At 36.0% G+C, this 14,820-nt stretch overlaps 1 protein-coding gene across 1 annotated transcript in view; it reads right to left on the bottom strand.

The window, feature by feature from the left end:
- LOC107754812 (partitioning defective 6 homolog gamma-like) overlaps nucleotides 1-11,719 on the bottom strand; it is a 43,471-nt gene extending 31,752 nt beyond the window's left edge. Inside the window, exons 1-2 of the mRNA XM_016571401.1 lie at nucleotides 11,376-11,719; nucleotides 2,713-2,935 (exon numbers count right to left, since the gene is read on the bottom strand). Coding sequence (XP_016426887.1) covers nucleotides 2,713-2,935; nucleotides 11,376-11,450 — 298 coding nt within the window. The 5' untranslated portion in view covers nucleotides 11,451-11,719. The remainder of the gene's footprint in view (nucleotides 1-2,712; nucleotides 2,936-11,375) is intronic.
- Nucleotides 11,720-14,820: the final 3,101 nt, after the last annotated feature.

A 14,820-nucleotide genomic window follows, 5' to 3' on the forward strand; every position in this document is an offset into this window, starting at 1 on the left:
GCTAACTTGCTCAAGGACTCCTCTCTGTGCCAATCACAGCAGGCTTGGCGAGCTGACCAATCAGAGCAGAGTAGGCTTATGGAAGGGAGGGGTTTGCTCCGAACTTGCTTGGAACGAATCGTTTCGAAATCATTGGCAAATGACTCTAATATTAAATGTATATTCTGAGAAAATGACAATTTTTTCTGACCTAAGATGCATTTAGACCAGTTGTAGGGGACTCCAACACAGTATTAGGACACTTTAAAATACCATATGACCTGCTCTTTAACTGAAAATTGAGTGTTTACTATTGTCATTTTGCATTATTGACACACTATTTTCCTAATTAATGCTGTACAGTTGCTTTGACACAATCTATATTGTTAAAAGCGCTATATAAATAAAGGTGACTTGACATGACTTTCTTCTTTCAGACAAAAACAATCAGAGTTATATTAAAAAATGTCCTGGCTCTTCCAAGTTTTATAACTATGGTACGCTATGCCTACGTCATCCGCTGGAGTGCCACTCTCTCATGAATGCGCGTATGACAGTTAGCGGAAGCTAGAGATTGTGGTTTATAGTTTTAAATATGGATATTTTTCTTACACAAACGCATCAATATTACTTCAGAAGGTCTTTATTAACCCACGGAGCCATGTGGAGCACTTTTTATGATGGATTTATGCACTTTTTTGAGCTTCAAAATCTCGATCCCTATTCACTGCCATTATAAAGCTTGTAAGAGCCAGGACATTTTTAAATATAACTCCGATTGTATTCGTTGGAAAGAAGAAAGTCATATACACCTAGGACGGCTTGAGGGTGAGTAAATCATGGGGTAATTTTCATTTTTTGGTGAAACATCCCTTTAAAGCTGCTGTAGATACTGACTTGTTTTTCATTTGACAATGTCATTTCTGTTCGTAGTATTTTATAAAAAATAAATTAAGGTTACCACATTTTTTGTTAAGTAATGTTATTTCATATATAGTTAAAAATCAATCAGTATTCATCATCATCTGGCAACGACATGGTGTTTTTTTCCAAGTATTCCTTCCACAAAAGTACTAAAAGAACCATTAATGGAACCATTAAATAAACAGAACTGTCAAAAGAAACTGGAAACAGAATCAATAAAGGGTCAGTTCACCCAAAACTGAAAATTCTGGCATCTTCTTCACTCTCATGTTGTTCCAAACCCATAAGATTTGTCTTCAAAATACAAATGAAGATATTTTTAATGAAACCTGAGAGATTTCTGTCCATCCACTGAAATCCATTCCAGAAACATTTTGATGCTCCCAAAAGTTCATAAAGAAAGAAATCCATTTGAATCAAGTGTCAAATCAAAGTCAAATCATTAAAAATATCTTCATCTGTGTTTCCAAAATGAACAGTAGTCTTACCAGTTGAAACTACATGAGGGTGAGTAAACAAATGGCAGAATTTGCATTTTTGGGTGAATTATGGACCCTTTTTTGTCATCAGCATCATAAATCTTTTTTTTATATATATATATATATATTTTTTTTTTGGTAAAAAAAAATCATACAAACTGTCTAGGACAAGTTCAAAACAGTAGACATTTCAGAAAATTCGAAATGACGGGAAAATTTTCGTAACGTAAAATGACATCATAGAGTGCAACTGATTCGGCATGAGCCAAGGAATTAGGGCAAAATAGAATGATTCTATCCTTCTATCTGACAAAATGGCAGATTCGGCATTATGATTGGTCAGATCGCCTGTCAATCAAACTCCAAAGGGTCAATAAAAAAAAAAAGGTCCTGTCCTACATTTAAACCTGTTGAATATATGGTTTAACTCAGAAATTGGTCAAATTATGGGGGGCAATTAATGTTGACTTTACATACAGAAACCATGAAACATCGACAAGATTTTGCAATGGCACAATGGCAAAACTAATACTAATTCTAATACTAATACTAATTCTGTTATTCAATCAAGGAGACATACTTAGACAAATATCCAAAGCCAATCTCAACATTAAGACTAAATATATCAGCCTATCACTAGTACCAACCATTTTAGAGAGCAGTTTCTGCAACTGAACACACATTCTCAGATCCTGAAAGGAAAAAGTATCTAACGCACATTCAACAGTTCAGCAGCAGGATGCAGATTTGTCTTTAAGGGTGCACTGGGATTTACAGGAAGAGTCTGAATCTCTCCACAGGAAAGAACTGTCACTCTCTTCCCTACCATCAAAACCAGCAGCCTATCCTGTAGAAAGTTATCTTCAGACCGCAGCGGCTCGATCACACACACATCAGTGTGTACTGGCCCACGCCAGGGAAACACTGACAACATAATAGCTGCACACGGGGCCACGTTTGGGACTGTGTGCTTCAGAACACAGCATACAATCACGCATCGCATGATCCCGTTTACCCTGTATTTTCGCCTGACCACAGAAATTGGGGACTGAATCTCCCTGCATCGCTCTGCAAGTATGTGCTAAATTCATACTCTACATTCTGCAGGATTTTAACCCCTAACAGTCCGATTCTCAATTGAGGTCAGGGGAATTTGAAACCCTTATTACTATGCAAGGCATCCCTGAGACTGATTACTCGACTAGATCTTCCGGCAATCCAAGACAAGTCACCAGACAATGTGAAGCAGGAACATTCACCTCGAAAAAACAAACAGAGCAAGGAAAAACTGGGACACAGAGAATAAAGGGATGTGGGAGGGAGCTTGTACCTTGTCTCTGGATAAAGATTCGCAGCAGGGGGTGTGCAGTCGACACGGCCTTGCTGAAGTTCTCGTCATTATTGATGGGGAGGAGGTCTCCGTGAATATCAGCGTATCCGATCATCACCTCCATGTTTGCAATCCGGTGGATGGTCATGATGAGTTTGTAGAATTCCTCAAATTTGCCGGGTTTTAATCGATCCACTGAAAACCTCCGGAACTCTGCTCCATGCTGCAAAAGAAACGCAGAAGTCAGCATGCTGCTACAAAACAATGCTACACTGATATTAATAAAGCTTTGAAACTTCTGAATGATCTTTCTAGTCATTTGTTACTAGATAAGGATTAGCGGCCGACCAACATACCACCAAAGCTGATATATTCCTCACTATTTTCCTTTTTTGCCTTTCCAATCATACACCTTTGGAATTCAGCAAATATGCAGTTAATAAATGTTTAATTCCACAAAATTAGCAACCTATCCACTGAAGTGTGAATCTGTAGCCTGCATAAGAACATGAGAAAAAGATTTGTTAACTGATATAAAGCTGAAATAAAATTAAACAAGTAGTATTAGATGGAAAAACTTAAAATTCTCTAAGTTCAAGAATTTAAAATTATTAGCAAAAAAAATTATCTAAACTGATTTTAAAAAAGGAGTAAAAATGGAAAAAGCTCATAAATTACATGAACAAGAGAAATGAACATTAACAAATACATTAACATGATTAAGAACATGAGAATAAAAAGTCAATATCCGTCGACCCAACACACTCTGGCAATTCGTAACTATTTTAAGTTTTGGCGAACTGGTGGCTAATTTGTGCAATCTTATTTATACATTTTCATACAATCATCTTACGCCCAACTGACAGTTAGGTTTAGGGGTGAACCTTCATGCTTAATTTCTACAAAACACGTTTATGTATGAATCACATTCGCCATTAGGGATATGCTGGTATCAAATTTTCATGTTGCGATTAATTGATAATGCTTTTATCACGGTATACGGTATTATCACGATATTGAAATTTAGTTGCAAAAAAAGTGTTGTCATAATACAGTATAACAGGTTTAATAACTTTTTTCTTGTAACAAAAATAACTGAGCATTTAAATACAATAAAGCAATACACAAAAATGCATAGTTAAATTTTTTTACACAGATTAAAGTGCAAAAGAATTATAAAGACCAATTATAATAAGATCTCATTAGTTAACCTTAGTTAATGCATTAACATTCAAAATGAGCAATAGCTACATTTGCTACAGAAGTTATTAATCTTTGTTAAAAAAAAATTTTTTAAATACAACTCTTAGTTCGTGTTAGCTCATTAAATAACAGTTGCAACTTTTGATTTTAACAATGTGTTATTAAATATTGGAATACCTAAGATTAATGAATGTTTAGAAGAAGTTATGTTAAGCAGTTTATGTTAACTAATGAATTAACTAATGTTAACTAATGAAGCCCTAATGTAAAGTTTGACCGAACAAACAATATCTGAACAAACAATATAAAACAATATCTAAGGCATGTTGTATTCCAGATTAAAACGTAAAAAAAAGTTTGAAAATAAATAGCCTATTAAGTCTAAATATTGAAGTATTTGGCGCTGTGATGAACATCATAGCAAATACACAAATCTGAATGGCTATTTAAATCATTTAAACATGATTCAGAAACAGGAAGTAGTGCAGCTGCTTTGTTTACAGGGTTTCCGGGGTAACGGCTGCATTTAAATGAATTATTATTATTATTACTGCAGTTTAGAGTTTGAAAATAAATAGCCTATTAAGTCTAAATATTGGGCACTGTGATGAACACCATAGCAAATACACAAATTTGAATGGCTGTTTAAATCATTTACACACCTTTCAGAAACAGAAAGCTGTTTTGTTTCCGGGGTAATTTTCGTCCGAAATTTTCGCACGTTAAAAAATAAATACGACCTAACGTTGTGTCAATCACATTTACACACTGCCTCTGAAACTTTCGTCCATCATAAAAAATTTGGATCAGGCTTGATTTTCTGCGTTTTCGCATCCGTAGCAAGCATTTTGATAGGAAAGGATGACGAATACGAAAAAATGCATACGAAAATTTCGGACTCTGTGCAAGGACCTTAATGGCTGCATTATGTTTAGCGCCATCTGCTGTCAGAAAGTGAATGTGCTTTGATCCAGAGTGTCTCTCACACGCCGCCATGCGCTTCTCATCTGTGTTTGTTTACATCAGAGTGCACACGCGTCTTTGACACAGCATACAGTGGTGTTGTGCATTGTGACCAGTTGATGGGAAAAGTATTCTTAAAATGCATTCAAAATCCTGAATAATTTGTTATATATAAATAATTATTCTCTGTATTTTGAAGTGTCCATGATAACAATACCGTGCATATTCATTATCGTGATATATCGCATTACCGAATACCAGCACATGTGTATTCGCCATCTTGTAAAATAGTTATATTTTCATGAGATCAGACTGGTCGACCACTAATAAGGGTTTTCACGTTCTGACTGGATGTATAATGAATCATTAAGATTCAGCTAACGCTTTGAAATGAAGCAATTTAAAATAACAATTTGGACACCACTGTTTACAAGTTTTATTTCACAACATTTAGCTGACAAAAAATAACTTTTGACCAAAGCATTACTAGAAAAAATTGGACGTTCACTATAGAAATTTCCATGACTTTTCTAGTCTTGGAAAACTTCTCCCATGACCATGGGAACCACAGCTGTAAATCTCAAGGTTAAACCACACCATCCTCATCCTATCCGGTTTCAACTTGCAACTCGAGGTAGACATAATACATCTCACCACCTAATCATAACTGCAGACTTATTTCTCGTATTTTTTCTTACTAGTCTCCGATTAATCTACTTAGCCTTCAGACGTGTCAGGAATCACAAAACACTGTTGAGACACAAAACATTGAGAGATAGAGTGTTTTCAGCAGGCCTCTAACAGTCTATTCGGCTGTCTTGGCAGCTCTGCTGTTTGTAATGAGGAAATGGAGGCAAACAGGGACCTGAGACACAATAGAGAGACGCACAATGCAGGGTGATGAGTATGCGCAAACCTCCACAACAACACACACGAATGGATGTCACCCTGTCACTGCAGCTGAGCCACGCAGCAGATGGACAAACCCAACAAATCCAGGGACCTATGAAATCAGTTTGATTTTTTCCGTTTTAATTTTTCTGGATTCCATTTTTTTCTCTTTTAATTTTTTTATTAAATTTTATCACCCAAAAACCATGTGTAATTAATTTAATTCATGAAACTTTCACAATTTAACAGCAATTTATTAACAGTTTAACAACAAGTAAAATTTTAAGGCCCTATGAAATACATTTGATTTTTTCCAGATTTGAATGGTTTCATTACATTTTATAAATCAAAACCATCTTTAAATAATTGATTTTATACAAAAAAAAACAAATAACTTTTTTTTTCCCCTTCAGAAATACTGTGTTGTGTATTTACATTTTTCTGCTAAATAAATTCTGGTAAAAAAATGTCTAGTAAATATTCTTTTAAAAATAATGTTTTAATAATAATTTTATTATCATTACATTAAGTAATATTTCTGTCACAGTTTCTTTAAGTTAAACCAAACTTTTATTTTTATTTGGTGTTTGTGAAGACCTTTAATTTATATAATATGACAATAGTTTTTCTTAAAAGAAATGGTAAAATGCTCATTCAATGACTCTCAGAGCAGTTCTAGTGATTATATTCATGCGTTCATGTACTCATATATTCAGGCGGCAGAGACTGAAAACACCACAAGGTCATGCACGCTTGTAAACGAAACCGAAAAGCGAAAACGAAATGTCTGCGCCATCCATTCACGCAGAAACATGCACAATTCATATTTTAATAGCATTTTGCAGCTTAATATTCACCGACACTAGTCCATATCGCATTTTGATTTAAGTGTACTGACCTACTTTTGATCCATTCATCCAAAATTTTGCAAATTCCGTGACATTCCACATTATACAGTAAATTCCATTATGACTGGATTCTGCAATTCTGTCCACATTTTTCGCATCGCGGAAATCATAGGGCCCTACAAATCTCCTCTCTCAGAACACACACCAAGGTCCACACCGCTTTATAAGCGTTTATCTATGCCAATTATTAGGAATGTACTAATAACAGACAGATAGTATGCAAACTGGGATCAGTGTTGTTGTAATCCTGTGGTGGACGAAGTACGCAAATCAAGTACTTGAGTAAAAGTACAGACCCGTATAATAAAATATTACTCCAGTAAAAGTACTCAGTTTTCAATTTTACTCGAGTGAAAGTACAAAAGTACTTGATTTTTTATGTACTTAAGATGTAATTATGCCTCTAGGATGAGAGTCCCACATTAGCCAATGGCAGCCTGTCATTAGCACATGAAATATAAATGTGAAGCAGCAGAAATACACTCGGAGGGTCTCTGTGGTGGCAGGTGTGTGATCAAGTTGACTACATTTGAAAATGTACTCAATGGTAGACACATATGCAAACATCCATCCCACCACCTAAGTGTGAGGATTTAACCCATTCATCATCTCCAGATGAGACATCAGAGATGCTGCTGCACTGACAGAAAAAAAATCAATGTTCCATTCCAGTTCAGTTTTGTTTTTTAACCTAATGTAATGTATTCTAATGTACAGAATACATTATTTTAAAAATGGCATTAAAAGAGTGATATGCTTCTGTTGTTGTTCTTTCCTTGATGCCAACTGATAACGTTAGTCAAGTTTTCTTCAGCAAAAACAGCTGTAATTCAGCTTTACTAAATATGCTGCTTAAATTGTTCAAGTCAGACTGAAATTATCAGGTTATTTAAACTTAAATAACCTTTTTTTTTTTTTACCACAGACTTATTAGAAGTCATATGGCAGGGTTGTAAACACAAGATAACATTATTTCTTTTGTTTCTGACTGTTTACTTTAATAATTACATGAAAGAAAAAACTAAATAAAAAAATTCATTATTTTCTATTTTTAATTATTATTTTTATTTAATTTAATATAGGAGTGTTCAATAACAGATTATGTTTTAGCTGTGAAATGTAATTGGTACTAGTATTAAAGAACTTTTGGGTACTTTATTGGGTTTCATGAAACCCAATAAAGTACATATTAGATTTTCCCCCTTAAATATATACATATAAAAAAATAAATACAAAAAAAAAAAAAACATGCAAAACAATGCGTCCAAAGACAATGATAATCTCATGTTTCTCAGGATCTCATGTACTTTGTAAAATCTTAAAAGGATTTAAATTTGGAATCATTCTGCTTGACTTTAAAGGGACAGTTTACAAAAAAAATTAAAATAAAAGACTAATTTACTCACCTTCAAGTTGTTCCAAACCTGTATGAGTTTCTTTCTTCTGTTGGACACAAAAGAAGATGCTTTAAAGAATGTGTGAAACCAAACAGTTGATGGTACCCATTGTTACTATGGAAGTCAACAGCTACCGTCAACTGTTTGGTTAACAACATTCTTTAAAGCATCTTCTTTTGTGTCCAACAGCCAAAATAAATAAATACAAGTTTGGAACAACTGGAGCATGAGTAAATGATGACAGAACTATCTCTTTAATAGCCGTAATGACAGTAACAACTGATAATTTACCTCAGATCACTTAAGGGAAACAATGACGAGGATTTGTGATTGACTTTGACACATCTTGTGGTCTTATCACGTCTGGTGTCTACAGACAAACTCGCTGTGATCTTATCGTGTCTGGTTAGGACACAGTGCAAATCTGAATCCATGCTTAACCACTCAGTTGTCATCCATGTGCAAACTCAAGCCCAAAAACAATAACATGACCTCAAATCATTGAGAATACAAGCCTAAACAGAGCTCAACCTGCCCAATTTCGAACATCAAATCCTGAGTAATATGAGAACAGCAAAAAAACTTTATCAGTCCTCAAATCCTGACAGGTTCAGGCAAGTCAAAAAAACACAGCGCTACAGCCAGATACACAGCTCTTTGTGTTAAATACTTCCGTGATATTAAACAGTACCCAAAACCCAATCTTATCAAATGTCAGTATAGCGTTCCAAAAAGTACATTTCCAACTGAGATCCAGCTAGGTCAGAGCAGTCAGGGGAGTGTTTCTGGAATATGTACAAAGCCTTAGACACATCAGTGGGTTTTCTTTAGATATAAAGCATTGGGAGACAAAACCAGCTCCTCACAAAAGAATAGAAACCCCCTCACGCACTCTTATCACCAGCAGAGTTCCTCTCCAAACAAGCCTTCCCTGGTTGTGATGTAAGGAACAGGGTGATGACATCATAAAGAGCACTATGTGTGATACTGAGAGATCCATGACCATGACATCACAACAGTGATTCATCGCATGACTGGTGAGTAATGCATCCTTTGTAATGTTGACACAGATGTGGTTGACACACAATGTTTTAAACATCACAGTAGAAAGATCTTAGATACCCGCTTCATCAGCATTCTTGCCTCGCAGGTTGTGATTTCACACATCCATCCATTGATGCTTTTGTTTTTGGGGTGAGTATAGGTTCTTTCCGGTTTCAGTGGGAAAGCGGGTTGATCCGCACCCCTTCAACATTCATATGGAGGTATCTGGCTCTTCCAAGAGAGGAGAAATGTAATGGGGCGCTCTCATCTTTACAGACCTCAAACAGTGGCTCCTTTCATTGACAACAGTAGCAGAGCTTTTCAGCCCCTGTTATGAATTAGAGCACGGCTGAATAATAGAGGCGAATAATCAGACAATGGCAATGGAGTCTGGATCTGGGCACGTCGCCCACACATTCCAGCAATTAGAACCATCACATCCATAACCCACATTATAAAAGTTTGTCTAGCCAAAGCCTAGTCTAAAAGACAGCTGAGTTTTTTTCAGCCACTCTTGAATATAGAGTGAATAGAGTGAATAAAGTGACAGACGACTCAAATAGAAAAGCAGAGGCATGTGATGAATCATCCAGGTCCAATGGGTCTCAGTGACAGCGCTTTGACAGATACGGTCTCCATCAACTTGGCTGCAACAGAAGTATAGTCCACAGCACCATTAGCACAAGCGGTGACAGATATAGAGATATTTCTATTTGTGAAGGGTTGGTTGAAGCTTTGTCAGGCATTTCCCCAGGCAAACTGAACAATTACTGTATATGAAAGGTCTGTATGACTCCACTTTGAGTGATGATAAATCTATCATCATGATATAAATGAAACTCATGCTATTCTTCAAGAGAACTATTACAATAGAATGTCAGACACAAACATGGATGGATGGATGGATGGATGGATGGCAGACAAACAGATAAGATAGCTACATGGATGGATGGATGGACGGATGGATGGATGGATGGATGGATGGATGGATGGATGGATGACAAACAGATAAGATAGCTACATGGATGGATGGATGGACGGATGGATGGATGGATGGATGGATGGATGGATGGATGGATGGATGGATGGATGGATGACAAACAGATAGATAGCTACATGGATGGATGGATGGATGGACGGACGGATGGACAGATAGACAGATAGATAGACAGACAGCTACATGGATGGATGGATGGATGGATGGATGACAAACAGATAGATAGCTACATGGATGGATGGATGGATGGATGGACGGACGGACGAACAGATAGACAAATAGATAGATAGATAGATAGATAGATAGATAGACAGACAGACAGACAGACAGACAGATACCTACATGGATGGATGGATGGACAGACAGCTACACAGATGGATGGATGGACGGACGGACGGACAGATAGATAGATACATGGATTGATAGATAAAGAGACAGACAGACAGACAGACAGACAGATAGATAGATAGATAGATAGATAGATATTCTAATCCCATTTCCCTATTTTATTAATAAAGTATCCATGTTAACAGCTGGTTAAAGGATGTACTTTGGGTGAGTAATACAAGAAACAAAAGTTTCACTTTGTCCAACTGACACAAATAATAGAGCCCATCCCAATAAATCAGCTCTCATGTTTGCTCTTGTCAAATGTGTAAACATGTCCGTGTGTTGTTTGGATAATACTCTCGGACAGCTGGAAATGAGGACAGTATTTAACCTGACCTGATGTGAAGATTATTACAAACCCAAAACTTCAGAGAGCAGAGTGAGAGGAGAGCAGAGATCTCCCATCTGAGAGCCACATGCTGCAGCAGACTACACAAACACAGTACTGAGAGAGGACTTGTGCTTGAGAATGTGCAGCTTTTTATTCTTTTGGAGATCTGAAGTCATGAAAAGTATAAACACTATCCATTAAGGTGACAGTTCAAGCGCCAAAACAGTTGTGCTGTAACTCATTTGACTGGAGACGACTAACGTTAAAGTTAAGCAAAAAACGCTGATGAAACCAAACGCAATTCTCAGAAGTAAAATAAACGATAAAAAGTAAAATAAAAAAAACATTTTAAAATGCTCGAAATTGAGTAAACTATGCAAAGATCAGACTAGTTCTAATGTGGCATAATATGATTTTACATGGGCTAACCAAAGTTAGCCATTCCTACTTTTCTCATCTAAAAATATACAGTATCGTGTAACTATGCAGCGAAACTATTCTCGTAAAATATTTTCAAGCATGCATTTCACACAACTCACCTTGCTTTTCACTTCCACTGCGTTCATGTTCAAGCTACGCAAAGATTGCGATTTATTATTAAAGCTCCGGTTCATTTCGCTCGCTTGAAACTTTTCAGCCCGTCCAGGATGATGGGCTCGATTTATAAGCCTGTCCCGTTAATGAACGTCCAATCTTCACTCTCAAAATGCGGAAAAGTTAGTCCTCGGAGGCTGTGTGACAGTTTTTCTTAACTTGCGGTCGCGCTGCGTCTCGCTCACTTCACAAAACTTCTGCAGAAAATTATGTGAAAGACAAATCAGCGCCTCTCTCTAGTCTCTAGGGGGAGTGGGCTAAGTTTTCACAAATGACATCATCGCTCCCTCTCCGACGAGTCCATTGGTCCTACTATGACGAAGGCTTGGCTTATGAATATTAAATACGTAACGTGACGCTATTACTGTAGAGCTTACTGATTGGCTGAATAGCGAGCGTTAGGGAGTAGGCGGAGCTAAGTGAGTGAATGTTAAGTTGAACCACTTGAAAAACTTTAAGGCATGTTTTTTTTTTAAATAGAAAATTACCATTTTAAAATGAAAACGTCAATTGCTCGTCATCCCCACCCATCAGGAGTTGTCTTCCCTTCAGAAAGTGGGCGGTCCTTTTAATTACCTCTCGAAGGCTTGGCTTATGAATATTAATTAAGCACGTCACGGGGGACGCTACAGGAAGGTTACCAAGCAACTTTAGCACGACTTTATAAATATTAATGAGCTAGTCCTTAGCCATAGTAGGATTTGTAAATATCTCCTGATTAGCTATGGCATATCAACGTGGATTACAATATTACATATGGTAAAGGGACTATAAGTGCACTCGTCTTTTAAGAATGTGGATGTGCGGCATTCGCGGCTCTTAGGCGCTGATACCGGACAGCTGCTCTTCCCAGGCCTGTTTTTTTTAGTAACTTCTCAGGCAAACATACCACAGGCCAATAAAAAAGGCATGTTTATGTTTGTCCGTGATCGCACAATTACCTAAAACATCCTGGGACTGAGAGTTCACTATAAAAGTAGCACTGAAGACTGTACTTTGTAGATAAACTTTTAAAGTCTCCATCACTGCCAAGATAAAGTTATTAGTAGATTTTCTGATTTGAAATCAGGGGCCTGTACCATGATAGTGGCTGAACAAACTCAGGGTTACAGGATTAGTTTTGAGTTGACAAAACCAAACCAATGCAATCTGGCTTTGTTGGTACCATGAAGCTGATCATCAACTTTCTCTGTCAACTCAGGCTTTGATCCTGAGTTAATAAAGCGCGTGCACTTGAAAGCGGGACCTCGGTAATGAGCAGCCAATCACATGCCTTTTAACTGTGATTCACTTCTCACAATTCACTGCCATAGATTAAAAGATTGAAAGGTATTCATTTAAATACATTTACACAGCAAGGTGGAAAGAGCTGTCAGTGAAAGAGGACAACTAAAAGAAAACATCTTGCCATATCAGTGCAAGTGAAGTTAGTTTATAGTTGATAATATACAGTATATAGGTATAAAGAGACTCAAAAATCTAAACTCAAATGTAGTCATGTGTAAAGCGTTATCCGTTAATTCTAAAGCTTCTTTATATTCTATATTATCTGTATATATTTATATTAATTTAAAATAAAAGATTAATCATTATTATTTTAATATGGCTTGTGTAATGGATTAAGGCTATAATAAATATATAAATCATATAATTATAATAAATAATCATCACTAAAAGCCATATGATTTTATCTTTAAAAATGTTTTACTATGTAGTGCCCTTTAATTTGGAGCAATCAGGGTTTGAGATACATTTTCTCTTGTTTGGTGGGTGTGTTAAACATGTCAGCCCAATCAGCAGCAACATGTATATAAACCACGCGGTATTAAAGAGACAGCTCGCACAATGTAATTAACATCAAAATATATTCACAAGAGCAAGTATATTGTTTGCACATGTTTATTTACATTAAAGGCAAAGTAACTGAAATAATAAGAGAACAAGTATTGTTACGGGTTGGTGTGGGACACACACACGAGGACGACGGAGATAAACAAAAGGTAATTTAATAAACAAATCCAGGAGACAAGCAAGTACACCAACATTACATAAATGAGAACGGACCCTGACTAATGGAAAACAGAGTATTTGTAGGGGAGCAAATGAAAGAACTAATGAGTTAATTAATGAAACAGGTGAACGAAATGACAGCACAATGTAATTAACATCAAAATAAATTTACAAGAGCAAGTATATTGTTTGCACATGTTTATTTACATTAAAGGCAAAATAACTGAAATAATAAGAGCACAAGTATAGATCTGGAACTTATTTAAGTCTGTCTAAATATCATTTAGTATATTATACTAAACCATATCCTTTCCTTAGGAAGGTGTGCTAGACACTGATTAATGTAACATAAAAATACTATACATAATACATTTTGCTATTGTATTGTGGAGTGACACTTTCATAAACATTTCTATACTCCTCTGAATATATAATGGTAAATATTACAATATCATAGCACAACAACAGCGATCCTGGCTAGCCCAATAGTATCCAGCTAAACCGGCTTCCATGGTACAGGCCCTTGATGTTTACTGGCTGTTCTCTCATTGACCGCTAGATGTCACTGCTGCACAATAAAAGAAACCGCCTTGCGTTACACCGAGCAGTTGAAGTTTACTGAATAAAAGAGGTACAGACAGACTCTCTAATTACACACATTAGCGTTTTGCTATTTATACTCCATCCCTACTGTGTTTTTGCGGGTCATTTTCTCTTTCACTCGGCTAAGTCACTGATAATGCAGGTGGGTTATACAAAGGTGTACCCCAGTGACAGCTTTTGTACCTTTTCTTTTTCTAAGATCGGTCGTCTGCTGTTATGGTTCTTTTAGATTATTATGTCAGTCAATGTCTTTTGTCTTATTTTTCATGTGGTTTGTAAACTACTGAACTACTATTTTATGACGTCATTTAAAGAAAAAAAAAAAAATATATATATATATATAATTATTATTATTTATATACGTATTTTTTTGTATATGTGTTGTGAATTTTTAGATAGAAACCAAATTTTTTTTTTTTTGAAAGTCAAAGAAATGCTGTTGTGGATTTTCTTTCTTTTGCTATTGGGGCAACTAATTATATTTGTTGTAGTTTAGAAAATAGACAATTTCCCAACTATGATGACCTCCGCTTTTGAGAACCAGGGAAGTGGATATGTACAGGTGCATCTCAATAAATTAGAATGTCGTGGAAAAGTTCATTTATTTCAGTAATTCAACTCAAATTGTGAAACTCGTGTATTAAATAAATTCAATGCACACAGACTGAAGTAGTTTAAGTCTTTGGTTCTTTTAATTGTGATGATTTTGGCTCACATTTAACAAGCGTATATATATTTATTTGTTTATTTGTTTGTTTGTTTGTTAATGTTCAAAAA

This window comes from Sinocyclocheilus rhinocerous, unplaced genomic scaffold (genome assembly GCF_001515625.1).
Source record: "Sinocyclocheilus rhinocerous isolate Xijiao unplaced genomic scaffold, SAMN03320098_v1.1 scaffold21, whole genome shotgun sequence".
Lineage (NCBI taxonomy): Eukaryota > Metazoa > Chordata > Actinopteri > Cypriniformes > Cyprinidae > Sinocyclocheilus > Sinocyclocheilus rhinocerous.